The sequence below is a fragment of the Macaca thibetana genome, chromosome 7 (genome assembly GCF_024542745.1).
Source record: "Macaca thibetana thibetana isolate TM-01 chromosome 7, ASM2454274v1, whole genome shotgun sequence".
Lineage (NCBI taxonomy): Eukaryota > Metazoa > Chordata > Mammalia > Primates > Cercopithecidae > Macaca > Macaca thibetana.
Genome location: NC_065584.1, coordinates 37,469,689 through 37,497,650, shown reverse-complemented (window position 1 = coordinate 37,497,650; position 27,962 = coordinate 37,469,689). Strand labels below are relative to the sequence as shown.

Sequence of the window (27,962 nt, the reverse complement as noted above, 5' to 3'; positions counted from 1 at the left end):
CACAGTGCAATCAAACTAGAACTCAGGACTAAGAAACTCAATCAAAACCGCTCAACTACATGGAAACTGAACAACCTGCTCCTGAATGACTACTGGGTACATAACGAAATGAAGGCAGAAATAAAGATGTTCTTTGAAACCAATGAGAACAAAGATACAACATACCAGAATCTCTGGGACACATTTAAAGCAGTGTGTAGAGGGAAATTTATAGCACTAAATGCCCACAAGAGAAAGCAGGAAAGATCTAAAATTGACACTCTAACATCGCAATTAAAAGAACTAGAGAAGCAAGAGCAAACACATTCGAAAGCTAGCAGAAGGCAAGAAATAACTAAGATCAGAGCAGAACTGAAGGAGATAGAGACACAAAAAACCCTCCAAAAAATCAATGAATCCAGGAGTTGGTTTTTTGAAAAGATCAACAAAATTGACAGACCACTAGCAAGACTAATAAAGAAGAAAAGAGAGAAGAATCAAATCGACGCAATTAAAAATGATAAAGGGGATATCACCACCGACCCCACAGAAATACAAACTACCATCAGAGAATACTATAAACACCTCTACGCAAATAAACTGGAAAATCTAGAAGAAATGGATAATTTCCTGGACACTTACACTCTTCCAAGACTAAACCAGGAAGAAGTTGAATCCCTGAATAGACCAATAGCAGGCTCTGAAATTGAGGCAATAATTAATAGCCTACCAACCAAAAAAAGTCCAGGACCAGATGGATTCACAGCTGAATTCTACCAGAGGTACAAGGAGGAGTTGGTACCATTCCTTCTGAAACTATTCCAATCAATAGAAAAAGAGGGAATCCTCCCTAACTCGTTTTGTGAGGCCAACATCATCCTGATACCAAAGCCTGGCAGAGACACAACAAAAAAAGAGAATTTTAGACCAATATCCCTGATGAACATCGATGCAATAATCCTCAATAAAATACTGGCAAACTAAATCCAGCAGCATATCAAAAAGCTTATCCACCATGATCAAGTGGGCTTCATCCCTGGGATGCAAGGCTGGTTCAACATTCGCAAATCAATAAACATAATCCAGCATATAAACAGAACCAAAGACAAGAACCACATGATTATCTCAATTGATGCAGAAAAGGCTTTTGACAAAATTCAACAGCCCTTCATGCTAAAAACGCTCAATAAATTCGGTATTGATGGAACGTACTTCAAAATAATAAGAGCTATTTATGACAAACCCACAGCCAATATCATACTGAATGGGCAAAAACTGGAAAAATTCCCTTTGAAAACTGGCACAAGACAGGGATGCCCTCTCTCACCACTCCTATTCAACATAGTGTTGGAAGTTCTGGCTAGGGCAATTAGGCAAGAGAAAGAAATCAAGGGTATTCAGTTAGGAAAAGAAGAAGTCAAATTGTCCCTGTTTGCAGATGACATGATTGTATATTTAGAAAACCCCATTGTCTCAGCCCAAAATCTCCTTAAGCTGATAAGCAACTTCAGCAAAGTCTCAGGATACAAAATTAATGTGCAAAAATCACAAGCATTCTTATACACCAGCAACAGACAAACAGAGAGCCAAATCAGGAATGAACTTCCATTCACAATTGCTTCAAAGAGAATAAAATACCTAGGAATCCAACTTACAAGGGATGTAAAGGACCTCTTCAAGGAGAAGTACAAACCACTGCTCAGTGAAATAAAAGAGGACACAAACAAATGGAAGAACATACCATGCTCATGGATAGGAAGAATCAATATTGTGAAAATGGCCATACTGCCCAAGGTAATTTATAGATTCAATGCCATCCCCATCAAGCTACCAATGAGTTTCTTCACAGAATTGGAAAAAACTGCTTTAAAGTTCATATGGAACCAAAAAAGAGCCCGCATCTCCAAGACAATCCTAAGTCAAAAGAACAAAGCTGGAGGCATCACGCTACCTGACTTCAAACTATACTACAAGGCTACAGTAACCAAAACAGCATGGTACTGGTACCAAAACAGAGATATAGACCAATGGAACAGAACAGAGTCCTCAGAAATAATACCACACATCTACAGCCATCTGATCTTTGACAAACCTGAGAGAAACAAGAAATGGGGAAAGGATTCCCTATTTAATAAATGGTGCTGGGAAAATTGGCTAGCCATAAGTAGAAAGCTGAAACTGGATCCTTTCCTTACTCCTTATACGAAAATTAATTCAAGATGGATTAGAGACTTAAATGTTAGACCTAATACCATAAAAATCCTAGAGGAAAACCTAGGTAGTACCATTCAGGACATAGGCATGGGCAAAGACTTCATGTCTAAAACACCAAAAGCAACGGCAGCAAAAGCCAAAATTGACAAATGGGATCTCATTAAACTAAAGAGCTTCTGCACAGCAAAAGAAACTACCATCAGAGTGAACAGGCAACCTACAGAATGGGAGAAAATTTTTGCAATCTACTCATCTGACAAAGGGCTAATATCCGGAACCTACAAAGAACTCAAACAAATTTACAAGAAAAAAACAAACAACCCCATCAAAAAGTGGGCAAAGGATATGAACAGACATTTCTCAAAAGAAGACATTCATACAGCCAACAGACACATGAAAAAATGCTCATCATCACTGGCCATCAGAGAAATGCAAATCAAAACCACAATGAGATACCATCTCACACCAGTTAGAATGGCGATCATTAAAAAGTCAGGAAACAACAGGTGCTGGAGAGGATGTGGAGAAATAGGAACACTTTTACACTGTTGGTGGGATTGTAAACTAGTTCAACCATTATGGAAAACAGTATGGCAATTCCTCAAGGATCTAGAACTAGATGTACCATATGACCCAGCCATCCCATTACTGGGTATATACCCAAAGGATTATAAATTATGCTGCTATAAAGACACATGCACACGTATGTTTATTGCAGCACTATTCACAATAGCAAAGACTTGGAATCAACCCAAATGTCCATCAGTGACAGATTGGATTAAGAAAATGTGGCACATATACACCATGGAATACTATGCAGCCATCAAAAAGGATGAGTTTGTGTCCTTTGTAGGGACATGGATGCAGCTGGAAACCATCATTCTTAGCAAACTATCACAAGAACAGAAAACCAAACACCGCATGTTCTCACTCATAGGTGGGAACTGAACAATGAGATCACTTGGACTCAGGAAGGGGAACATCACACACCGGGGCCTATCATGGGGGGGGGAGGGGGGAGGGATTGCATTGGGAGTTATACCTGATATAAATGACGAGTTGATGGGTGCAGCACACCAACATGGCACAAGTATACATATGTAACAAACCTGCACGTTATGCACATGTACCCTACAACTTAAAGTATAATAAATTAAATTAAAAAATAAATTAAATAAATTAAATAAATAAATTAAAAAAATAATAAAATAAAAAAATAAAAAAATAAAAAAACAAACAAACAAACAAAAGAATACCAAAAAAAAAAAAAAAAAAAAAAAAGACCCAGAAGAGTCCAGAGAAAGTAAGCTATGTCCATGGCAGGATCCCCACCTGCATCCCCTTATTATTGTTGCCCGAAGCCCCAATTAGCACCTTCCCAAGCAGTGCCCAGCAGAGCCTGCTTTGAGGATGAGATCCATTCATTTTTGAAGTGGCCATTCACGTGATCATCTCCAACCACAGTGTGTCTTTTTTAACCCACACTGACATTCTCCCCAATGGGATCTCCAACTCTGCACCTCTGAGTTTTCTCATACGATCAGCCCTTCGCATCCATGGGCTCCACCAACCACAGGTTCCACCAACCAACTGTGGGTGCCACAGGTAGAAAATGTTTGAAAAAATAAAATATAAAAAAGGATAATACAACAATAAAAAACAATACAAATAAAAAAAGCAATACATTAAAACAACTATTTCTATAAAATTTACATTGAATTAGATATTATGAGTAATCTATGGATGATTTAAAGTATATGGGGGGCCGGATGTGGTAACTCACGCCTGTAATCCCAGCTTTTTGGGAGGCTGAGGTGGGTGGATCACTTGAGGTCAGGTGTTTGAGACCAGCCTGGCCAACATGGTAAAACCCTGTCTCTACTAAAAATACAAAAAGTAGCCAGGCGTGGTGGCGCACGCCTGTAGTCCCAGCTACTTGGGAGGCTGAGGCAGGAGAACTGCTTGAACCCAGGAGGCAGAGGTTGTAATGGGCGAGGGACAGCCTGGGCGACAGAATGAAATTCCGTCTCAAAATAAATAAATAAATAAATAAGTAAATAAAGCATATGGGAGAGAATATGCCTAGGTCATATGCCAAATACTATGCCATTTTATACCAGGTACTTGAGTATCTGAGGATTTTGGTATCCTCAGAGTAGTTCTGGAATCAATCTCATGTGGAAATTGAGGAATTATTATTCTGGAGAGAAAACCAACATGAGCAGACCAGGGCAGGGGCACTGGATACGCTGCTGCACATGGCGTGGGACTGACTTCGGTAGAAGGAGAATTGCTGATCCAGTGTTGCCAGGGGATACCGCATGCCTAGTCCCTAAAACAAACTAACCATGAGGGCTCTGGACTTCCTGGAGAGTTTTGCAGACATGACAGGGTCTCCACAGAACTTGGGGTGCTCTCTGGATCCTGGAGTTGGAATATGTCATGCTTTGACACATTCTTTGACAGTCTCAGTAATTAAGAAGAAAAGAGAAAAAAAAAAAAAAAAAAGACATTTCTTCAGGACCTGGGGCCCTTTGGGACACAATAACCAAAGCTTCTGCTAAAAAGTCTACATAGCCTTCAATTATTCCTTTGGGCCTGGAAAGTGGGCAATTGTGGTTGAACAATCCTACTGGAACTGCCTCACTGTACTGCTAAGTATCCCCATTCAACAACTGGCTCAGAAATGGAGTCCCTTCTTCAGGACAAATCTGTGCCAAGTACATAGCTCCACTCTGAGGGTTTCAGGAAGCCACAGTTCTAGTGACTGACTATCTACCTAAAGAGAAGGAGGGCTTGTGCTACTGGCACTGAAGGCATAAGGAAAGAGAAAGAGAAGAATGCTGGCTAAGGGAGAGATATCACCACCTCTACTTGACTCTCATCCTCCATGAGCTTGCAGCCTGTGACTCTCTCAAGTACAGAAAGGGTATTCTAGAGGCAAATCATCTCCCTCTGTGGGCAGAAAGAGACTATCTTAAAACCTTGCTAAGCCAAAGAAAAAGGAAACAAAAAATCGACTGTGTTTTAGTTAAATTGGAGAATGTGCAAATTGTATCCTGGAACACTCCAGATTTTTTTAGATTTTTACAGAAAGATTTCTTGGGGTTAAGACATTACAGAGAAAGCATTCCTGGAAGGGAATGGTCTGCATTATTTTGAAAATTTTTTATTAGTTCATGGAACAAGGCCTAGCCTGAAGTTCACCAGCACTGCCTAAAAGATGTTCCAACTATGCCTGTCACCTTTTCTCAATTCAGGTAGAGAAAGACATTTAAAAAAATTTCCGTGGGCTCAATATTTTCCTTCCTGAACAGTTTAAGGTGAAGCAAGAGATTAAAAATAGTCCATAATATATTATTATTCTTAGTTAAGACATTAGTCACATAATACACCCGGACTCACACTTCCAGAGCATCTTTTACCTAAGAATTGCCATATTACTTTAGAAGTTAGCATTTTATTTATGGATAAAAATAAAATGGAGAAGGCTAAGATGGGAAAGGGTGGAGAGAACATTCAATCTGCAGCTTCTAAAGTCCTTTCCAACCCTCTCTTTCCATGTCCTTTCCAACTCTAACTTCCTATCATAGCTAGCCATGTGATCTTGGATAAGTTACTTTCCCTTTCTGAATTTCATCTTCATAATTTAAAAAATGGGAGGTCAGATACCTTCAAGCTTTAACATTCCGATTTGGTTGGAGAATGTGCAGCATAGCCAATATTCTCTTTTTCTCTGAAGGAGGCCTGTGCTATTTAATTATAATAGATCTTGGCATTTACATATTTGACATCTGTGGCTTTGACTATTCCCAGAGACCTCAAAGGTCCAAGAGCTGCAATAATCTGTTATTTTGCAAAGGCGTGCTGAGAGCCTGGGATATAGGAGCCATTCACTTGTTTAATGAGTGAAATTAGTGTGCAGGCAGAACCCATACCTCTGTGAGGTTTTGTCATTGTATGCTACAGTCTTAAAGGCCATAATGCTCAAGATGTGACTATAGTGATGATTGCAAAGGTGAGGATTCTTCTGGATCATGAAGACGTCAATAATGTCCCTCTCAAATGTTAAGGGTTTATTGTAATATGGACGTAAATTAATCACGTACCTATCCCCACTTCACCTCTGTCACTACTACGTCCTTAGTGAAGGTTAATTTAGAAACTTCAGTGGTACCACACACATTGCAGGGAGCTCTCACTGCTCCTTTATTCAATCCATCTCAGCCATACCACTTCTCCCGTGTTCCTTGATTTGCCTGTACTCTTTTATCCTCTCCACTTGACAATAAGGTCCTTGAGAGCTGAAATGTCAGTTTGTCTTATTCACTTATTTAACCCCAGTGCCTAGTAAGGTACCTAGTACATAGCAAATATTTAACAAATGTCTGTTGAATGACTGAGCACTGTCTATGAGAAGGCACTGTACATTTTTTTCATATTTATATTTAGTATTCCCTTGAAGAATAGAGGACATTATTTCTGTTGTCCAACAAAAACCTGGTACTCAGAAAAGTGATGTGACTTGTTAAAAGTTACTGGTAGGTGATGGATTCACATCTGCTTTCATATTCCAAAACTCGTGCTTTTCTATTCTTCCATGCTGCTAAAAGCACCTTTGAAGAAGTAAAGCATACAACCAGACATGTGAATTCGTGGATCCTATATTATTGATAGAGCACAGGCCTGGCCTCAACTTGATTATATTTAGGGGAGTATAGTGAAGGCAGATTTTCAATACTACCAGGCTTGATAGGCAAATAAAGTTACACAAGGGGGAGAGACTGGAAAGCAGATGTTCCAAGTATCACACAATTTTGTCCAGTACCCTGAAGGTGTCCGTTTTGGTTCCCAGACTGGTATGGCAATTAGCACAGCCTCTGAGTTCTTGCTAAGTTGGGATTGAAAGTTGGAATTAAAGAGCAAACAATCATTATTCAATTAAGCAAGTTGTTTGAAAAACCACCTCTTTGCTGGGTCTCCTGATTTGGTCAAGAGCTTTAGAATCTTTCACCTGCAAGTTGGGGTGAAAGGGCCAGCAGCATCCAGAGCTTGTTAGAAATGCGGCATCTCAATCCCTCCCCTAGACCTGGATCCTAATCTGCCCTTCAGTGAGATCCCTGGATGATTGAGCAACACATTGAAATTTAAGAAGCATGACTGCAGAAGATATTCTAAGGTCCTTTCTAGCTCTGATATTTTATGAGTTTAGGTAAGTACTCTTCATAGTAACCCCAAACTGGCATGCTCATAACTTAGGGTCATACAAAGAGCCAAGTAACCTAAACAACTCAGCAGTGTCTTCTGAAGAGTATTGTTAATTTATCAATATTACTATGAAGAGTCTTGTTTCCTGAGCATATACCATGTACCAGGTACACTGCATACAATGCCTTGAATCATCTTAATGGCCCTGCAAGAGAGATATTATTGTCCCCATTTTGCCAAAGAGGAAATAATTTCATCGGTTAATAAAATTTTCCCAAACTACATTGTTAAATCAGTAGTGGAGCCAGAATCCTAACCCAGAGTACTTACAGCCCACGATTTTTCTGCTCCAGAATACTACCTCTAGTTGTAAAATTGCAATTTAAAGTATCAAGAATGGGGTGCCATGTGAGAACAGATGAGCAGGTTTTGGACTCATTATTCTGCAATGAATGAAGTCTAAAAAATAAATGAAAAGGGATGGATGCGAACATAGATTTGTTCACCAAACCCTAGAATATCTAGACCAGAATCTCAAACTTTTGGAGGTTGACATACCTTTAGAGCGAGTATCACCCAGAAGTGGTAATTTGCAAGGCTCATTTACACCAAGATATTACACAAACTGAAAACACAAATGAGGTTGAGGAAGGTTTAGTCATATTCAGAGATCCTAGGTGCATAATTGATTATTAATTGAATGAAGAAATTAATAGAATGAATTAAGCCTCTGATCTCTGAAAAACGACCTATCCGTGTCATGGGTAGAAAGAGTTCTGAATCAGAAGAACCACAAGTCTGTCAAATTATGGCAAATTTTGTGGTCTTAATGTCATTTAATGCCTTACCATATCTTCTTCCACACTGACATCGCCATAATTGTGTGAAATTCTATGGAGTTTGTTTTCCCAGTGAAGCCCTGTCCTTCACTTGTATGTATAAACACTCTCCCCAGAGTACATATAAATGGATAGTATTCTCCGGAAGGCACAGGTTTCTACTTACATTAACAAATGATTATCCTTCCCAGCAAAATGACTAAACAGAGCTCTAATAAATCAATTTGTCAATGGCCATTTCCCTTCAAGAGACAATATCCCCTGATACATTCTTGGCGAGTGCAAATATGACCTACGCTGAGTGCTTATGTCTATGGTTCAGAAAATCTTAGAGCTGGAAGGAACTGCAAAAAGGACTGACCTTGCCTCCAGGCAAGGAAAGTATTGTTATTCCCAGTTTGCATATGAGAAAGTTTAGTTCCAGACCCACTAAATGACCTGCCCCAAGTCACATTATTAGGAAGGGATTGAGTAAGAACAGGGGCAGGGTCCCCCGGGTCACTCAGCTCTGTCGTCAGCAGTGCCCAGCTCTTTTTGAGCTCTGTCTCATAGCTGGACCTGGGCAGAAGCACTCCTAGGACACTTCTCCCTAGCTTCTATGGCTTCCCACTTTTCCATGAGTTCCTTCCTCCTCCTCTTCTGGAGGTTATATGGCTTCATTTCCCACTGAAGGTATAATGAGCAGGTTCTTGAAACATTGGACACCCCCCACCACAACTTCCTATATGCTCCTTTTACTCTTCACACCATCTCCTACTTGTGGATATATGCAGTCATTCAGAGGCAGTTCTGTTTCTCATCTCCACCCTTCTAGGCCACCCTGGAAAGTCTACTTTCTCATAAGCTACAAATCCTGAGAAAAGTCATTCTTTCCCTTTTAAAGCTATCCAACTGAAAAAAGGACAGAATATCCAATTTGCAAGAGGGTTCAATGGGCAGAGGCCTTAGGGTAATAGAGGTGACAGAAGTGTAACACCCAGTTTCTGAAGGGCAGAACAGGGCAGTAACCCAAGAAGAGGTATTTCAGGAGAGTCCTAGACTGTGAAAAGAGATGACCACACAGAAGATATATTTTCTCCCACAATTCCTAGGATGTTTCTCCTTCACTGCTTCACCAGATTTTGGAGCTTAGACCTGTGACTAAAGACAAGTGGCCACTGCCCTGGGAGCTCTGCTTCTCCAAGATACTTTCCAGTATCCAAGCCATACTGACTCAATTCAACAAACTTGGGCAAGCCTCACACCATAAAATAGTCTATGGGCATTTTAAAAGATCGCCAAATTTCTATCAATTTTGCAATTTCAAAATTAAAGATGTGCCTGGAATCTGGATATACAGTGAGACTGGCAATATAGTACCAGGGAACAAAGCCAATGCCAGTTGTTTTCTTGAGAATGTTCTGATTGGGCTATTGCTGCCCAGAATGGAAAGGATTGGTTTCAAAGCTCATTGACACCCTTCATATGAGGAAGGGAGGAAGAAGAGGCCCAAGCAGTTCTCTAGTCTTTCTTAGTCACAAGAATTTCCAAAATCTGATATCATGAAACTTCTGTCATCCCACAGCTCCACCAGCCATCATTTTGTGTTTCAGAGAACAAAATGTTCTGTGTCCTTAGCTCTTGTCACAGGATTCCTTGCCCAGAAACAATTTAAAGTGAGAAAACTGAAGAAGAGTTTGGAAGCAGAACCTGTCCAGTGGTGTCTGCTGATCCTGCATACCTGTGATGGAACCAAAGTTTGACATTAACACAAACACAAGGAAACGTTGTAAAGTGCAGTACAGAAGGACAGAAAGAGATGGCAAAAGATGGGGTCGGGGAGGGGCAGAATACAGGAAGGTTACTTACACAGTTTCATCATTTTTGAATTCCAACTCCCCATATGTGTCTTCAAAGTCCTCACCGCCACCCTTGGCTGTCCCTTCTACTGTCCTAAAGGGGACGATGACTGTACCCCGGGCACCTGATGTCCGCAGAACCTTGACTTCCATAACACCAATACTCTCACTGACATGAATAGTATCACATTCAAAAGTGAAGATGCCTGCATGGTCATCATCCAAGATGGTAACTGTGGCCACACAAGGGGAGGCTAGGACAGCCCGAGGCAAGGGAAGACTGTTGAATATTGCTGGAGGCATCCCCTCCTCTGGCTGCTCCTCCTCTATGCGGACATTGCTCAACCTTACAAAGAAGTGTTCATCCTCCTCAAAAATGTCATCATCAATAATGCCTACAGAGAACTCCTTCTGGGTCTCTCCTGGCTTCAGAACCACCGTGCCCTCTGTGAACTCATAGTCAGCCCCTGCATTGGCAGAACCATCCTCTGTTTTGTAGTCCACATACATGGTCTTTGACATGTCTCCCCCTTTCCTCACGACTGTCAGGAGTACAGCCCCACAGTTCTCCAGGCACTGGTAAGAACACGGGTCAAAGAAGACCTTGGAAATAAAGTCCTCAGGCTCATCGGTATGCACCTCGCTCATGCTGGAGGCCTTCTTGGCTTGTTCTGCTGCATGTTTCTTCAGGATATTGCCTGCACCAGTCATCATACGGGTGGCTTGGATCCGGTAGAAGGCGCGGCTCTTCTGTTGGTGGGAAAGAGCATAGTAATTGGCCATCTCCACCAGCTGATCTAAGTCCTTCTCTGGGTGTTTTTGCTTCAGATCCTTGAGAATCCGGATCATCTCTCTGCGGGACTCATCCACTTCCTTCCCTTCCAGGGGCACCAGGTTCCCATCTAGAAAATGGGAATTCATCATTTTCCCATCCATCTCAATGCCCTTAGGGTGGTCACCCTCTGTCTCTATGATAATTCCTCGGTGTTTATCTGTGCGGTACTTTTTGTGCATGTATTTGTAGAAGAGCAGTCGTTTATCTGCCACCCAGGCCAGAAGGACACACACTGGAAAGAAGAAAAGAGTGAGGAGGCCCTCCCAAACCTGGACCACACCAGGGGAGAAGACTGCCAGAATCATATAGAGCCAGATGTAGGCAAAGATACTCCAAGCAGCAGTGATGAAGAAGACTCGTAGGTGCTTGATCTTGCGAGTCTCTCCGTCTGGGATCACGTAGACACAGATGCCAATGATGATGAACATGTTGAAGGCTGCACTCCCTACAATGGTAGAAGGTCCCAGATCACCAGCAATGAACCCATGACCACACACCTCAATTAAAGAGAGGAGTATCTCAGGAGCAGAGGAACCCAGGGCCATAAGGGTCAGGTTGGAGACAGTTTCATTCCAGACCCGAATAGTGGTTGTGCTGGTTTCTCCATTGGGTTTTTTAATTGTCACCTCTCTCTCTTGAGAGGTGATGACTTCAATAGATGCCATGAAGCGGTCAGCAATGATGGACACCCCCAGGAACATGTATATCAGGGCCACAAAATAGACAATGACCCTGGCAATCTTGTCCCCAAGGGAAGGGTTTTCCGGGTACCAGATTGGCAGGATGACACCCTCCTTGCAGTCCGATGACCCTGAACAGGACTCATTGTTCTGCCCTGTGCTTGGCACATCCCCTGAGCCACCAGCCTCTGCTCGAAGACCATTCAAGAAGAGTACAAAGGTAACCAGGCCAAAATGGAGGAAGGCAGAGGTGAGAGGCTGCAACCTTAACCACGCCATACACGAGACTTAGCCACTGGCTTCTATTGCAGCACCAATCGTCCTCCTGATAGGCCAGAGACCTAGAAAAGATCAGAGAGGCAGGAAAAGGCATGAGGAAAAAAGGGACAGCAAACGGCAGTTTCCCACCAATACAACTGATGCTTCACCTCCAGTGACATATTGCACTAACATATGGGGCAGTCTCTCACTTGGAAAAATAGATGTCAATGGGAGGCACAAATAACTGCTCTGTCCTCCAAACCATCTGGTGGAGACTCCATTGAAAAATGGCTTGAAATAGCTGGGAATATTGGGGATGGAAATGCAGCAATATCCTTCAAGTCCTGTCTCCCAAACCTCTATTACCTGTGAGAGTTATCAAGAAGCAACTTAAAATAGGCAATGTATAACCTGAATCTTCATCCCCATCTATACTGTTTCTGAGGTGTTCGGACTTCCTTACCCTGTTGTCATTATACTCAAGAATCTTGGATAACATAGGTTTGCAAGAGTATATTGAATTGAATTTTCATGGACTAGTCCCCGAAAATTTGAAAATCTTGCTCTGCATATAACTGAACTCCCTTGGAAAGAAACTTCCTCCCCGAATGCAAGACTTCTGGAGGCAAGCTATAATTCTGAGATAGCTTGGGAAATCTAAAGAGTTGATTCATAGTGAATGCCACCCACCCATAGCCAAACAGAGGCCCTGTAAGGTGTGCCCAAGACCAAGTTCACAGCAGCTCTGAGCCCTCCAGTAAAACCTGCTTATGAGCAGTTTAAGCAGGCAGTAACAGGAAGATGATCATTCAAATTTCACTCAAATTTCAAACCCAAACATGAAAAGGAACAAGTGGTAAAAATCATTATTAATAAAATAAGTTTTGTTAAACTGGAGACAAGATTTTGGGGGTGATATGTAGCCTCATCTACTGGCCTCACACCACTAAAAGGTGAGTTTGAGCTCAGAAGAATGGGAAGAAATGCAGTTGAAACTATTACATACTCATCTTACCACTCACTGCCTCATTTGGGTGGAATGAGAATGAAAATAACCATACAATAGCTAAAAAAGCGGGGGGGATCTTTCTCCCTCTGCTACAACTGTGTAGGGTACCCTTGGTAATAAAGGAAAGCCGATTTGGATTTGTACAGCACCTTAAAGATTCAAAGTCTTCATCCCCCATATATGCTCCTTTTTCTCCTGTTTCCCAGCTCAGAAAATAGCATTTTCAGCCACCCAGTTACTCATGCTAGAAAGCAGGTATTAGTCTGCAAGGCTTCATCTCTCTTCTCTCCCTTATCTAATCACTAAATCCTCTCAACTCTTCCACCATTTCTACCACCATCATCCCAGCCCAGGCCACCATCACTCCTTACCTCATGAATCTACTTCAGTAGCCTCCTAATGGAGCTCACCACTCCAACACTTGCTAGTTCTCGATTCCACTTTCCTCATATAGCCACTGTAATCTTTTTTAAAAAACAAACAAACAAACAGACTTAAGCAAATCACTCCCCTATTTGAAGCGCTTTAGTAGTCTTTTCTTGCTCTTGATATAAAGATCAGGTTCTCACGCATGACCTCCAAAGCCTTGCATGAACTCATTCCTTCCCACTCATCCCCCTTCATCCCATCACTCTCTCCCTTATTACATTTCAACAACAATGGCCTTCATTTCACTCCTGGATTATACCAAGTGACTGTCCACCCCAGGACCTTTGTACATGCCATTATTCTCATTCGTCTTTGAAATGAGGGTTTCTTCTTTGCACTCCCCACCCTTAATAATGCTTTAGATCTCATCCATTAAACAGTGAATGACATAAGAGCAAAGACTGTGTCTCTTCTGTTTATCATGGTATCCTGAGTGGTTAGTAGGTTCTCAGTAACTGTATGTTTTCGGAATGAATAAATGTAGTCACCAAGGAAGCTTCCTCAGATATCAGCCTTCTTTATTTTTTATCTGAATTATAGCCATTTGCTTTGCAAATACATATACATTTCATAGACAAATCCTGACTGGATTTTAGAGGCTATGTGGGACCTCTTTAAATTCCCAAAGCCTGTTCTCAAAGAGAAATTCTCTTCGGGACACAAAACATCAGGGTGCATATTGTCCCCATGAAGACCTCCTTCCCAAAGGGCTGAGGGTGAACTTGGTTTAATCCCTAGAGTGGCAGCCAAGTGCTGAAGCCCACATTCCCCATTAGTCTAGGTGCTGGGGGCATCTCAACAGGTGCTGGGGGCCTCTGCCTCTTTGACCTCACTCAGAGGAGAAGAGGTTATGAGGATGACTGTGGAGGAATAGAGTGGTTGAAGGTGTTCAGCATCCATCTTCAAAGCTTAAGAAAGCTCTTGTCATCAATGATGTGCACAGAGGCTTTCATTCAGAGATTTGACACTCACCCACCCCAGAGAAATGTGGAGAGAAAAGGATCTTGGCTCCTTACTTTGACCTCTGAAAACCCTGACACTTTGTGGATTCCAATGAGCCCCATGCAGCGACGACAGATGGTAGGCACAGCTGAGCAGCTCTTTCATCAAGTGCCAACCCAATGACAGGGGGCGGCTGCTGTGAGAGCCAACCAATCCCAAGAGGGTGAGTATCCATAGGGGAGGGAAGAGAGCTGGTCTTCCAGAGTAAAAGGACATGGAACATTGGGATGGTAGAATCATCCTGTTGAACAGGGGACTTGGAGTCCTATTTATCTTATGGACCAGGAGAATTAAGGAGGATGACAGTCTTTGTTCTCCTTTGGCCCTGTAGACACTCTGTGGCAACAGGTTTTTCTGGGGAAAGTGCTATCATATGATCAGAATCAGAGGCCAGTTTAAAAAGACTATTCCATGAGAAAATAAATGAACTGAAGGAAAAGATTAAGGAAAACAAGGCAAGGCTAGGCGCCGTGGCTCACACCTGTAATCCCAGCACTTTGGGAGGTTGAGGCAGGTGGATCACTTGAGGTCAGGAGTTCCAGGTCAGCCTGACCAACATGGTGAAACCCCGTCTCTACTAAAAATACAAAATTAGCTGGGCGTGGTGGTGCACGCCTGTAATCCCAGCTACTTAGGAGGCTGAGGCAAGAGAATGGCTTGAACTCGGGAGGCGGAGGTTGCAGTGAGCCAAGATCGCACCATTGCACTCCAGCTTGGGTAACAACAGTGAAACTCCATCTCAAAAACAAAAAAGAAAAAGAAAAGAAGGCAAGGAGGTGAGATGGCTAGTAAATGCATGCAACAAGTTTTTGAAATTGAAGGTGGAAAATGCCCTGTGAATGCCCAGCTCCTCTCTGCAGCCCTGCTGGGAAATGGTTTCTGGCTGAGATGTTAGAGAAAGCAGGAAAATCTCTAATGACCAAGCCAGTGGTCATTTTTTATGCAATTGCCCCTGGCCCAGACACCAACTGAGATAGATTCCAACATCCTGGGGGTCCAGCTCAACCCTTTAGAGACCCAGCTGATCTTCTGTGGTTCCAGAAGGCTATTAACCCCGAGGCATACTCAGGGATATGACTCAACTTGAGACCCTTCCCCCCCCAGGACCACCCCAAATCATAAAGATATTAATAACAGTAATTAGCATCTACAAGTGTTTATTGTGTGCATAATGCTGAGTGCTTTCTCATTTAATTTTCATAGCAACCCTATGAGGTTAGTAATATTTTTATACCTATTTTATATTTTGGGAAACTGAGTCTTAGCTAAGTCATTTATTTGAAGTACAAAGGAAATAGAACTAGAACTCACAGACAGATGACATAAAGGATGGTTTTAACCATCCCATTCTACTAAGCTGTACCACTTTGTTGTAGGACATCCATGGCCTCCAATCAGTTTCTAGTCTGATGTGGACTTATAAGTAAGATGACTGTCCCACACCTGTTCAGAGGAGAAACTTGCCGTTTCAATGCCTAGTTCCCAGGCTTACTGGGGTTGTTCTGGCTGCCTGCTGCAGCCTCCCAACAAATATTCTCCTTCCCATCAGTCCTGTTTGACAAACATTGACAAAAGTCTGTGATCTGCTAGACCTGGTATTAGACGCTGGTGGATTAAATGGAAAAAAAAAAAAAAAAAGAGAGAGACACCGCGTTTGCCCTCAAAGGTACAATCTAGCAGAGGTATACAGATGTACAAATAGACACTTTCATTGTAAAAAGAGGAGGTAGGGCAGAATGCTATGGGAATGTGAAGAGGGCACTGAGCCAGCCTGGGGATTCAGGGAGGCGTTCTGAAGGAGGTGATCCCTGAAATGAGACTTCAAGCATGAGTGAGCTTTAGTCAAAAAAAAAAAAAAAAGGAAACTGGGAAGGGCATTCGAGTCAAAAAGAACAGCCGAGGCAAAGGCAAAGACATGGAAACATGATGGAAAATGCTGCTGTGGGCATGGGATTACAAGACATGCAGCATGAGGCAGGAGGCCCAGTAGATGAGGCTAGACAGTAGGGAAAACTTCACTCATGGCAAGCTTTAGATGCCAGGCAGAGAAGACGAGGTTTTATTCTAAGGGCAATGAAAAGCCAATGATAGGGTTGTAAACCAAAGAATGATATGGTATGATTTGTCTTTCAGAAATACCAATTTCACCTAAGGGTTTAGGACGGCAGTAAGGGGGCAAGACAGGAGCAGGAAGGTCAGACAGAACTCTATTGCAAACTGAACAGATACAGACAAGCACGGTGGGGCTAGGTAGATTCTGCTCATGATGACCATCTGTCCTCATGTCACATTCCCCTCTCTCAGCCAAACTGATGCCCTGGCTCAGCCCCCAGCCTCTCATCTCTTTCCCAGATCATCTTCCTAACGCCCCTGAGGCCATCTGCAAGGTGTCTGTGTCCTCAGCAGTGGCTCCTGACATCTTTTAATATCACTGGCAAATTTAATTAAAGTCACCGTTCCTCCGCTCTTCCAGATCATTAATAAAACAGTGCCACCAGGACAGACTGAGCAAATTATCCCTCCTGCTATGCCCTCCACTTTCTCCAATGGGAACACTGCTCCGGGCATGTCACCAGCCTGGGTAGAGTTGTACCTCTCTGCTTCTAAATCTGGGCCCCTGCACAGGTGTCATAGCCAATTTACATTAAAGTTTTAGGTCCAGCCAGGCTGCACTGGCTCTGATGTGTCAACCAAGTCCAAGCACACTGCCTATTCTCCTGCACTTCTTCTGCCTCCAGTGGGCGGAAGTCAGTGCAGTCCTGTCCTCGGCAATACTCCTCGAGAGCCACAGGAACGAAGTTTCTGACTCTCTCAAGAGTGGGAAAGATATGACCTCTGCTGCTTAGGTAGCTTGATTGCCACAACTGGAACTTGTATCCAAGGTGGAAAATATAATGATATTAAATGTTTTTCTTGCATTATTAATGTTTTGAATCTTCACAGTGAAAGAGGTGATATTATCACCACACCTGTTTTAGAGATGGCAAATTGCAACTCGTAGAGGTTAGGGAATTTCCCCAAGACCCCAGTTAGTAAACAGAAAGGTAAGCATTTGAGTTCTGGCAGTCTACCTCCAGGACACATGGTGTTACCACTGTGCTTGGCACATACCCTAGGTTTGAGGGCCTCTTTGAGCAAAGGCTCAAGGAGGGCAGGCTGAGTCTTTCTAGATGTGGAGGCCCCCCACAAGCTTGGAAGCTCTACATACAGGCAGAGTGGATCCATGGTAAAGCCCTGGATTTGAAAATGGACAAGAACTTCCTTTCCAGCCTTGCTCAATGCGGTGTGAGACCTTGGGAAGTCAGTGACTGTCTTAGGGCAGCAGCTTCCTCATCCATAAAATGCAGGTTTGGTTAGATGATTGCTATAGTTCCTTCCGGGTTAGATGATCACTATAGTTCCTTCCAGTCGAACATGCTTTGATGACAGGAAAGGAAAAAAATGAAGGGACACATTTATTTTAGGTGGGCCCAGAGCCATGTGAAAACCAGGTGTGGAATTTAGACTCCCAGAGAGAACTCAGAGGATAAGAGAAAAAGCTAGGAAGGGGGTGGTAGGAAGCGGGGACCAGGGAAAAGTCAAGGAGAGCCTACATTCTGGATTTACCAAAAGCCCCTTGGACCAAATCCATTTTTTTTCCCATTAAGGCCAAACGCTGTGCTAACAATTGCAGGTACAGCTATGAACCACTTCTCCAACCTCTGAGAGTTTATTTTCTGATGAGGGGTGGAGATAAACAAGTAATTATTGTAATAATTGATTACAACTATGTCTTGAAAAGTAATATGATTTTCTTCTGCTGCTCTAAGCGCTCAGGTTGGTGGCTCTACAGCTGCCTCAACCTGTGTGGGCAGTGGCTGCAGTGCAGCAGGGCTTTTAATGTAGAGAATGTTGCAGTCATATGTGAGATAATATTATACTGTTCTTGCTTCGCTGATCTCAGGCAATTGTCATATTTTGCCTTCTCTGAAGTTTCTCAGACCTTTAATGACTTCCGAACCATCTGACAGTTTCATGTAACCCTGCTGACATTCTCCCAAGTACTACTACACAAGAAGAGAAAAGAAAGCTTCCTAGACAGACCAGGGCATCAGTAGGCCTCCATCTCCTCATGCTTTATATGGACCAAGGACTTTTAAAAAGTGATGACAGCAATGATCATATATATTTATCAGGCAGCTACTCTATAGCCACACTGCTCTAGGCACTTTTATATCTGTTATTTAACACCTCACAACCCCACCATGAGACATGTCTTGTTATCTGTTTTAGAAAAGAGGATACAGGGGCCTCAAAGATTCATAATTTACCCAAGGTCCATTAGCTGACCAAGTAGCAAAGAGGGGCTATGAAACTTGGTATGCCAAATGCTAAAGTCTGCTTTTAAGCTCCAGGGGATGAAAGGGATGGTGGAAGAGTAGGCTAGGAATCAAGATCCCTTAGGTCAAGAACTTCAGGCTCCAGAAAGTTCTGTGTCTTCTGGGAAGCCTTCCCTGAAAATGTGTCTTCCTCTAATTGTAAAGTGAATCATTTATTCTCTTAGGTTCTTCTAACACTTTGGTCACCCATGAAGCACTTATCACACTGTACTGGGTGTATCTGTTTACCTATCCATCTTCCACACTCTTCTGGAAGCCCTGTGAAAAATTTCAACTCAATATAGGGAAGCTTTTTTTTTTTGAGAAGGAGTCTCACTCTGTCGGCCAGGTTGGAGTGTAGTGGCACAATCTCGGCTCACTGCAACCTCTGCCTCCCAGGATTAAGTGATTCTCCTGCCTCAGCCTCCCAAGTAGTTGGGATGACAGGTGTGCACCACCACACCTGGCTAATTTTTGTATTTTTAGTAGAGGCATGGTTTTACCATGTTGGCCAAGCTGGTCTCGAACTCCTGACCTCAAATGATCCACCCACCTCAGCCTCCCAAAGGGGAAGCTTTTTTTGTTTGTAACAATGAATCGTCACACTCTGTGAAACTCTATTGATAGGACTAAGAGGTTGAACTTGATCTCTGATACCCTCTCTGCCTCTAAAATTCTATGATTCAAACATGCCTGAAATGTGCTAGACTTGTGTAAACCAGAGGACTTTGCTCTCTGCAAATCCTTGACAGATCTGGGGAGTTACAAACACTGAGAGTGGGCCAGAAAGCTAGGAAGAGAGAGGGCTTAGCTCAGCTTAATTTAAGTTTTGTTTTTCCCATGGCTGGATCTACATCTGCATTTAAGTCATCCTCCAGTTGGAGACAGTGATGGAACCAGGATCACATTCTAGAGATGGCTGTACATCTGAATAATCATGGAGTTCTAAAAAATACAGACATCTGGATCCTACTCCAGACCTAAGTTTTGAACTCTCTGGGAGAGAAGCCTAAATATTTATGTTTTTGAAAAGTTCCTTAGTTGATTTTAAGATACAGACAAGGTTGAAAATCCTGGGAGAGAAGAGAAGGAACCTCACCTGACTATGACATTTGCATCCCAGAAATTCCAGCCATTAGAGACTTTCTTTGGACTGGGAGAAGGACTTACAGCAGATCATGCGCTGACCCACAAATGGGTACCACAAGACATTTCTATGTTCTGGACAAACATCTCACCTTCTTGAAATCTCACTTCCTTTCATAACTTGCCAAGAATAGTCAGCATCAATTCTCTACCCACATAAGCAGATTTTCCCTTTGTCTTTCCCTAAACTTGCTGTCTACTTGGTTTATACTTGTACTGATGAAATATAAAAGATCCATAATTCCCTTGTCTTTGTAGGAAAATGATGCCATTCATCCATTTTCAGCAAGTTGTATTTCTAATTATTTTTCCTTTCAGTGATAATAGCTTAGGTCTACTTCTTCACACTTCCTCATGGCCTCTTTGTTCATTCACTCGCTTACTCATTTATTCATTCATGCATGCATGCATGCATTTGTATGAAACCCAGCTTATGTGTCACAGGCTGACTTTCACTGAATTATGCTGAGAAGGTTAATTTGTTCCAAACTCATTTTTTCCCCACACACTCAGAAAAGTTAGAATATAAGTTCCAAGAGGGTAGAAATTTTTATCTGATATTTCTGTATCCCCAGTGCCTAAACCAGTGCCTGGCATATCGTAGATGCTCAGTATATATTTATTGAATGAATGAGTACATCGAATGAATGTGCAAAAATAGAAGGGATAATATCCAGTGATTTCTCCCATCTTTGGCAGTGTTCAAATTGGAGGCTGGAGAACCATCTGTCAGGGATGCTGTGAGCACGGTTTTCTGAATTTGAGTAATATGAATAAAATATAATCCCTCTAGAGAAGCACACACTTCACTGGAGAACACTGACAGAAAACCAAATAATTACAACGAAACAAGTACCAGATTTAGAAGCATGTGCAACGTGCCAAGAGATCACAAGAAAGGAAGGTATAGCACTGCTTGGGATCACTGGTGCCGGCTGCATGAACCAGCTAACATTAGATCTAGGATTTAATGAATGAACAGGAGTTAACTGGGTGGAAGCCAATGCATCTCAAACAAAGGCCATAGGAAGCCCATGCTAAAGGGCATGGAAGCCTGAACAAGCAGTGTCTGTTTCCAGAAGGATGAGCAGTATGGCTGAAAGACTTGAGAGAAGCTGTGGAGATAAGTGAGGAATCGCTGGTAAGAGGCCTTGTGTGCCTGGCCAAGGAATGTGGGCATTCTCTTGGAGGCAATAAGGAAACACTGAAGGTTTTTAGTTATAGGAGGGACAAGATCAATGTTTTTCTTTTGGATAGGCAGCCTAGAGTGATGACAGTGTGGGAACAGGATAGGTGAATGAAAGCGGAGCAAGACTGGAGGCAAGAAGACCAGTCCAGACTCTCCCAGGACTGGGGTGAGAGGCAATGGAGACCTGAACCAAGGCAGTGGGAGAAGGGCTGCTGGGGAAGGCTTGGATTTCAGAGGCACTGAAAGGAGAATCCATGTAAGTTGGAGACCAATAGAAACAGAAGATGATGGTGAAGAGGAATGAAGAGGCCTAGCAAGGACCACACCACATCAGGCCCCTTCCTCCACTGGCCCTGCAAAGTTCATCCTGATCCTGAGATCTCCAGGCCCCAAGGAATGGAAGCTGAAGGAATCAACACGAAACCATCCAACTTAGATATCTTCTTAGCTTTAGGACTTCCTGTAACTGTGGGACAAATGGAACCCAACCAAGGCCTTAGAGTGTTCCTCAGTCTAGTCAAGGGAATAACCATTTGTGGATTCAGTAGACCAGACTGTGATAAGTTCTGGAGATGCACTGATGAAGCAGGTCTGGTCACCCCTCTGGAGTGACACACAGAAAGGTATATGAGATCAGTATCTAAATGTGAGCAAAGGGTTTGGGGATTTATGAACACTGCCTAACGGTTGTGGAGTTAGACATCTCAGATCTGTTTCAAATGACCGCACAGTTTCACACAGGAAAAAATGAACCCATGGAACATATTGCTCCTAAGAAATAGTGCTAGCTAGAAAGATAAGAATTACTTGTAAAAGATCCAAAATATTGAGATTAACTTCAAGTTAATTTAGAGTAGCTACAAGAAAGCCTGATGCTGTTCATTGATTCATGAACGAAAGTATTTGTCGAGCACTGTGATGTGCCCATCACAGTTGTAGGTTCTTTGAAGATCATTTCTGCCTGGACGCATTCTCAAATTTATTGAGTGCCAAATATGTGTCACGTTCCATTCTAGCTGCTGGAGATTTAATATTTAATATTACATCTCTCACCTGGACTACTGCAGCAGCTACCAACCTTGTTCCACCCCTTATAATCTACGCTCCACAAAATAGCCAGAAAGTCTCTTTAAAATGTAAATCAGATAGATCACGCCATTCTTTGTATCCTCTCTCTTTCTGTGGCACCCCACCTCCTACTGACTTCTCGTCTAGCTTCTAATTCGCTGACCTTTCAAATCTCCTACCATTTTGTTTTGCTCCATCCATATTCCACTCCAACCTAGATGAAATACTTGGAAGTTTCTAGAACAGGCAAGCATGTGTCTTAGGACTTTTGCATCTACTGTTCTCTCTACTTGGAACAACCTTACCCTAAATATCCACAGAGGTCACTTTTAAGTTTCATTCAGGCCTTACATACCCCTCTCTGAGAGACTTTCCCCCACCCATCTTATCTAAAGGTAATCTTCCCCTGCAGTACTCTCTTGTAACATCACTTTTCATTTTCTTTATAGCCCATATGCACTGGATGAAATCATCCTTGTTTTTGTTTGCTTGTTTACTAGTTTATCATCGAATATATACTCCATAGTAGCAGGAATCTCATCCCTTTTGTTCACCACAGTATTCCCAGTGCCTTGGCTAGTGCTGGCAGAGGGAGTACTCAGTAAGTATTTGTTGAATGGATGCAAAATGACTCTACAGGAGTTTTCATTAAGTGATTCTGGAAAGATGCATCTAGGAAGAGACTTCAGACTTCCTGGCAAGCCTTATGGTTAAAGCCAATGACCTCAGAGTGCAGATAGTTTTGTTCATTCTCAAGAACTAGTGGGACCACATAATGTTTGGACAAAAGTCATGAGTCTAATTCTAAACACAACCTCCTCTCTCAATCCTAGTCCTCTCATTGGCACCTCACTTTTCCTTCAGAGTATGGCATAATGATAATCGGCATTTATACTGCATCATTCATTCAATAAATATTAAGCAATGCTATTTGCCAGGGGTTTACAAAGACCTTCTCACTCACAGGATCTTATTTAATCCTTCTTGTGAGGATGATCGCACAGAAGAAGAAATTGGGGCTCAGTTTATTGCTGAGTGTTTCTATGCCAATAAATAATGGAGCCAGAACCAAACTTTGGTGCTCTGAATGCCAGATGTCTCCTTTCAGCAGGCTGAAGGAGTGTGTTATGTCGGGAAGGGCCAAGAGAAAGCATCCCCTGCAACTGAAAGGAAGTCAGGGCTGGAGTTAGAGGAGCAAGAAACCCAGGGCAGCCTCAGGTAGACATTGTTCCTGCCCTTCCCTGTTGTCAAGAGAGAACCACCTGGGCTCTATCTTTTGAGGTTACCCATGGGGGAGGCTGACATCTTCTGCCTTGTTGCAAAGCCATCAAGGGATGCTGGTGATCAGCCTCCTTTATGTGCATAGTTCTCATACTATTCTCCAGAAGCCAGATGTATTTTAATGCCATTTAATTTATTTTAATTTTTTAAATGTTGAAATATGGAATTAAATCATATCATTGCCTGACTGAAGAACAAATAAAACCTGGCAAGCAGTCAAAGTCATCTCTCTGAGACAAGTCTGGGTAGTTCTCTTGTATAATCAACTCTAGGGATGCTCTGGGCCCTCCTGTTACAAGGGGGTGCCAGGAGCAGATTCCTCAGACTCCCAGCAGATCTAGCTACTGTCTTCACAGATGTGCTCTCCCCTAATGATTTCCCCTTGAGGTTGATTCCTCTATTAGTTTCTTTTCAGGGGTGAAAAGGCACTGGCTCAAGAGGATTCTTCCTGTCTCACTGGGGAGGGAGTACGATGGTATGTTTGTGGTAGGTGGAGCATCTGGAAAGCTGCTGAGCAGAGTGGTTTTACTAGACTCTCAGCAGAATATACATGGCTCTAAACACATCTTTTCTGGGGGCTCTATGAAAGTCAGAAGTGCAGGAGTTGAGATAGGATGTCTGGAACATTTGGGAGCCTAGAGCAGTACTAGTCATTCTGAGAATGCCCTAGAATACTGCAGTGGGAGCTGACTGGTGACTGCACATTGAGGAGTGCCAACCTGGGGCCCTTGGGGCACTCTAACCAATTTAGGGCAGCTTACAGGCTGGACAGCTGAGTTGACTGGCCAAGTTGATCTCTAGATAGACTCAATGTGATAACAGATACACTAGAGGTTTCAAGTTACAGTTGGAAGTTTCTGAAATGAAAGATACTGTCAGCACTGAAAGTATTCTCAGCAGTAGACAATCTGTATACTATGAAACAAGACTCACAGAATACAGAATTGTCAGGTCAGGGAGGAGCATAAAAGTCAACACATCCAACACAAATTCTTTTGATGGATAAGGAATCCAAGGCCCAGAGAGCAGAGGCGAGTCTCACCTGTGGTTGTCAGAAGTGACAAGAATTAGAACATAACCTTTCATCACCAATTCGTTGCCTCCTCTGTTACACCATTTTCCTGTCCCTGGTTTGAATTTTGACTCCACCATTGTCTTATTTTTGGAAATAGTATAGATCCCCTTTCTTGACCTTGTTTCACCTGCTTCATGGGTGAGGGAGTATATTCACTCCATTTTTTCATTGAACACCTACTGTATTTCAGGCATCATGTGACATAGAGTGGGAGACAGAAAAAGCACTTGCTCCGGGAGGGATGGTAAGCCACATGCAAAAAAAAAAAAAAAAAAAAAAAAAAAAAAAAAAAAAAAAAGAGCATTTCAGAAAGTGTAAAGGGCTAATGAAAAACAGATGTCACGTTATTAAAATTCACAGGAGGAAGGGACAGCTTCTCCATAAAGCCTTCCCATCAGGAAGAGGCATTTGAATTGAACACTGAAGAACAAGCAGAAGTCTTAGGGGAAGGTAAACTGTGAACAAATGCACAAAGGCAGAAAGGGCAAGGGAACTGTAAAAAGTGAGGCTAGATATGGAGTGGGGCACCAGCCCATACAGGGCCTTGAATACAATGAACTGCAAAAAATGGAATGCCCTTCAAAGTTTTTTGTGCAGAAAAGTGGTAAGTTTACAAAGGCATTTTAGGTGGTGAATCTTGTAACTGATTAAAATGAATTGAAAGAGGGAAAGGTTGAAGTTGGGAAGATGGCAGAAAGCTGTTTTTTACAGTATAATAATAGTAACTACTTCGCACAGCCATGGTAAGGACTAAATGGGAAAATCAAGGTAAAGCACTTTGCAACAGAGTAGCTGACAGATGGTAAACACACACATATTATTATTATTTTTATACAAGAGGTGATAAAATCTGCACTTGAGTCGTGGTGTTTGAGATGAAGAAGAGGGGCACAGGCTTATAAAATACATCAAGCAATACTTGGGGAACAAGGGAGATGAGTTCAAAGATAAACTTGGAGGTTTCAAGTCAGGGTGACTGGAAGTTTGTTGGTGCCATCAAGAGAAAGTGGGAAGTCAGGAGGAGAAGCTGCTAAGGACAAAGATGATGTCAGGTTAGTAAAAATTCAGGAGGAGTTAACAGGACATCTTGTTGGAGATATTTCCAGCCATGTGGAAATCAAGACAAGAAACAAGACATCCGGCTTGGAGAGCTAGAGTCACAGACTCTGGGAGCTATCCACACTGCAGTAACAGCACAAACCATTCAGGGAGACTGCCAAGGGATAATGGAGAAAGGAAAAATTGGGAGAGAGGAGAGAATCTTGGAGTGGAAGTGGAAGAGGGGCCATGTAGAGGTAGTGAGACCCACAGAGGTCTGTGTGAAAGAAGTCAAAAGAGGAAAGACTTAAGGAGCTAATTGTCAATATTATCTGATGCAGGGAGGGAGAGAGACAGAGAAAGAAAGAGGGAGGACAGCAGGCAGCTATTTGGAATAAGTCATTATATTTTGGGGAATGAGAAGTCCTTGGTGGATGAGAGTTGGGGAGAAGGTGGAGAAAAGTGGGAAGTGAGTGGATGAATGGTGAGAAAATAGGGACAAATGATCAAAATTTCAAGAGTTTGTTGAAGGCATGATGGGGAAAGAGTATAATGGGGAAAAGGAATTAGAGAAGTGATACTCTTTTTAAGATGGGGTTTGTGGAGGGAGAGGATTCTGTATTGAAGGAGAAAGACACTTCAGATAAGAGATGGAACTGGGGCAGTTTACCAAAGTAGGGCAAGGGTGAGCTCCTGGGCACTGCAGGAAATGAAGCATTTTGTTTTTGTTTTTTGTTTGTTTTTTACTCTAAGATTAGTGACAGGGAAGGATGAGGAACCCAGTGGAGAAATCAGGGTGCAAAGGAAGAATGCTGACCAAGCTCACACTGTTTGGTTTCATTCTTTTGGACTTTGAGGTCCTCTCCTGTTGAGTGATTTGGAAATTATCACATGGAAGCCATGGCAGGAGCACAGCTTCTGGTCCCACTTCCAGATCTAGTCCCAACATGACCCAGCATTCCTGAACACAACTAGGAAAGCCCTATTTGTCATTCCAAATATCAAGGCAGTAAATGCTATTTGGTCTGTTCCAAATTACATATAGATGAAACAGAGCTGTTTTCTTCTTACTAGATGTGATTCTGTATGCCATATCCAAGTACCCTGGATTCTAGAATTAGCTTTTATTCACTCACCATATTATTTTTAAATACCCATGTACATACACATGTGAGTCTCCTATCTAGATGTCTTGCTCTATAGTCTCCATGGACCTAAATTCTTACCCTTCCAGGCTCCTTCTTCAGGCCTGTCTCAGCCTTCACGGATCTCTCCATCTCAAATCTTTGAGAGTTTGCTTTGCTCTGCAGTTCAGTTGGCCAGGAAATATGTCTTACACTCTGTGGAGCCCTTTCTCTTTTCCCCTAAGGCATCTGCCCAGTGTTGAGTTTAGAGGGCCCATTCAAAACACTAATGAACAACCGAACATAAACCAATCTCATTAGAGAAAATTAGTGAAATGCTTTCCTAGAAGGGTATCTCTGGTTTGTGTGGAGTCCTAATTAGGGAAAAGAGGTCAGGCTGGCAGGACCAGGGGAAAGCAAAAAGAGAAAGCAGATAAGCTGTAAGTCTGCCTTTTTTTATGGTCCAGGACACAGAGCCCTCCTGCGCAAATAACTCACAATCTTCCTGTACCCAGCTATCACCAGACCATCGGCTGATAGAAAAGTGCAAGTTAACTCACTGCAACCTTGGCATTATCAGTACTGCACATAGCTCTCTCCAGCACAAGCCCCATCCTATAAGTCCCCAGCAAGCCTTTGTCCCCTTGCAGTCAGCTCCTTCTTCTCTTGCTGACCTGCCTGTTGCTTCCTTGCAATCTATCCTCATACTTTCTCTAATAAATCTGACTTTTTTTTTTTTTTTTAACCTACAACTGTCTTGGTAAATTCTTTTTACCTCCCATGCAACACTGCTCCAAGTAGTTGCTACCCATGACAGTCTGTGCATTGAAACAGAAAGAGGAAACCCCTGCCCTCACCTTCATAGGCTGCCAGGACCATACACCTGGGTTTCTATACAGTTCCTCTTTACCTCCCTCTCTCTCCTACGTTCCAGTTTCAGTACACTATCTAAAATGCAAGTCTGACTTTTCAAATCAGTAGTCAACATTTTCCTAACCCTGCATTGGAAACTCAGTGGAAATTCTTAGCATGGAGTACAAGCCCTTCAAGGTTTGACCCCTATGCCTTCTCCAGACTCAACTCCCCTGCATTTTAATCTCTGTCTTCAGTCATTTGGAAGAGCTCTTATCTATGGTAGGTCTTTACATACTAATCCCTTCACTCATAACACTTTCTCCCTCCACTTTCCTCTCCTCTTTTCTTCCTCTCCTCTTTTCTTTCACCAAAGCTAACTCCTACCCATCCTCCCTTTCTGGGCTTAGCTGTCCCTACAAATCCTCATTAAGCCCCTAGGAAGAGGTGCTCCTCCTATATGCTTCCATTATCATGGGGTTTACCCTCTACTGGCAGAAATCACTTTATACAGTAATTGTCCATTCACTAGTTGGT

General features: G+C 42.6%; 2 protein-coding genes across 9 annotated transcripts in view; both read right to left on the bottom strand.

Annotated features, from left to right (window-relative positions):
- Nucleotides 1-27,962, bottom strand: part of ERH (ERH mRNA splicing and mitosis factor) — an 892,055-nt gene that overhangs the window by 773,775 nt on the left and 90,318 nt on the right. The window lies entirely within an intron of this gene.
- The window catches only part of SLC8A3 (solute carrier family 8 member A3), a 147,734-nt gene that overhangs the window by 115,400 nt on the left and 4,372 nt on the right, over nucleotides 1-27,962 (bottom strand). For 3 of the 8 annotated variants that reach the window (XM_050797340.1, XM_050797345.1, XM_050797348.1), the window contains exons 1-2: nucleotides 13,235-13,806; nucleotides 10,089-11,934 (exon numbers count right to left, since the gene is read on the bottom strand). In XM_050797340.1, the coding sequence (XP_050653297.1) occupies nucleotides 10,089-11,872 (1,784 nt within the window). In that variant the 5' untranslated portion in view covers nucleotides 11,873-11,934; nucleotides 13,235-13,806. Of the gene's footprint in view, nucleotides 1-10,088; nucleotides 11,935-13,234; nucleotides 13,808-27,962 lie in introns of those variants that run through there. The other 5 variants (XM_050797343.1, XM_050797347.1, XM_050797342.1 and 2 more) reach the window with 3 other exon arrangements.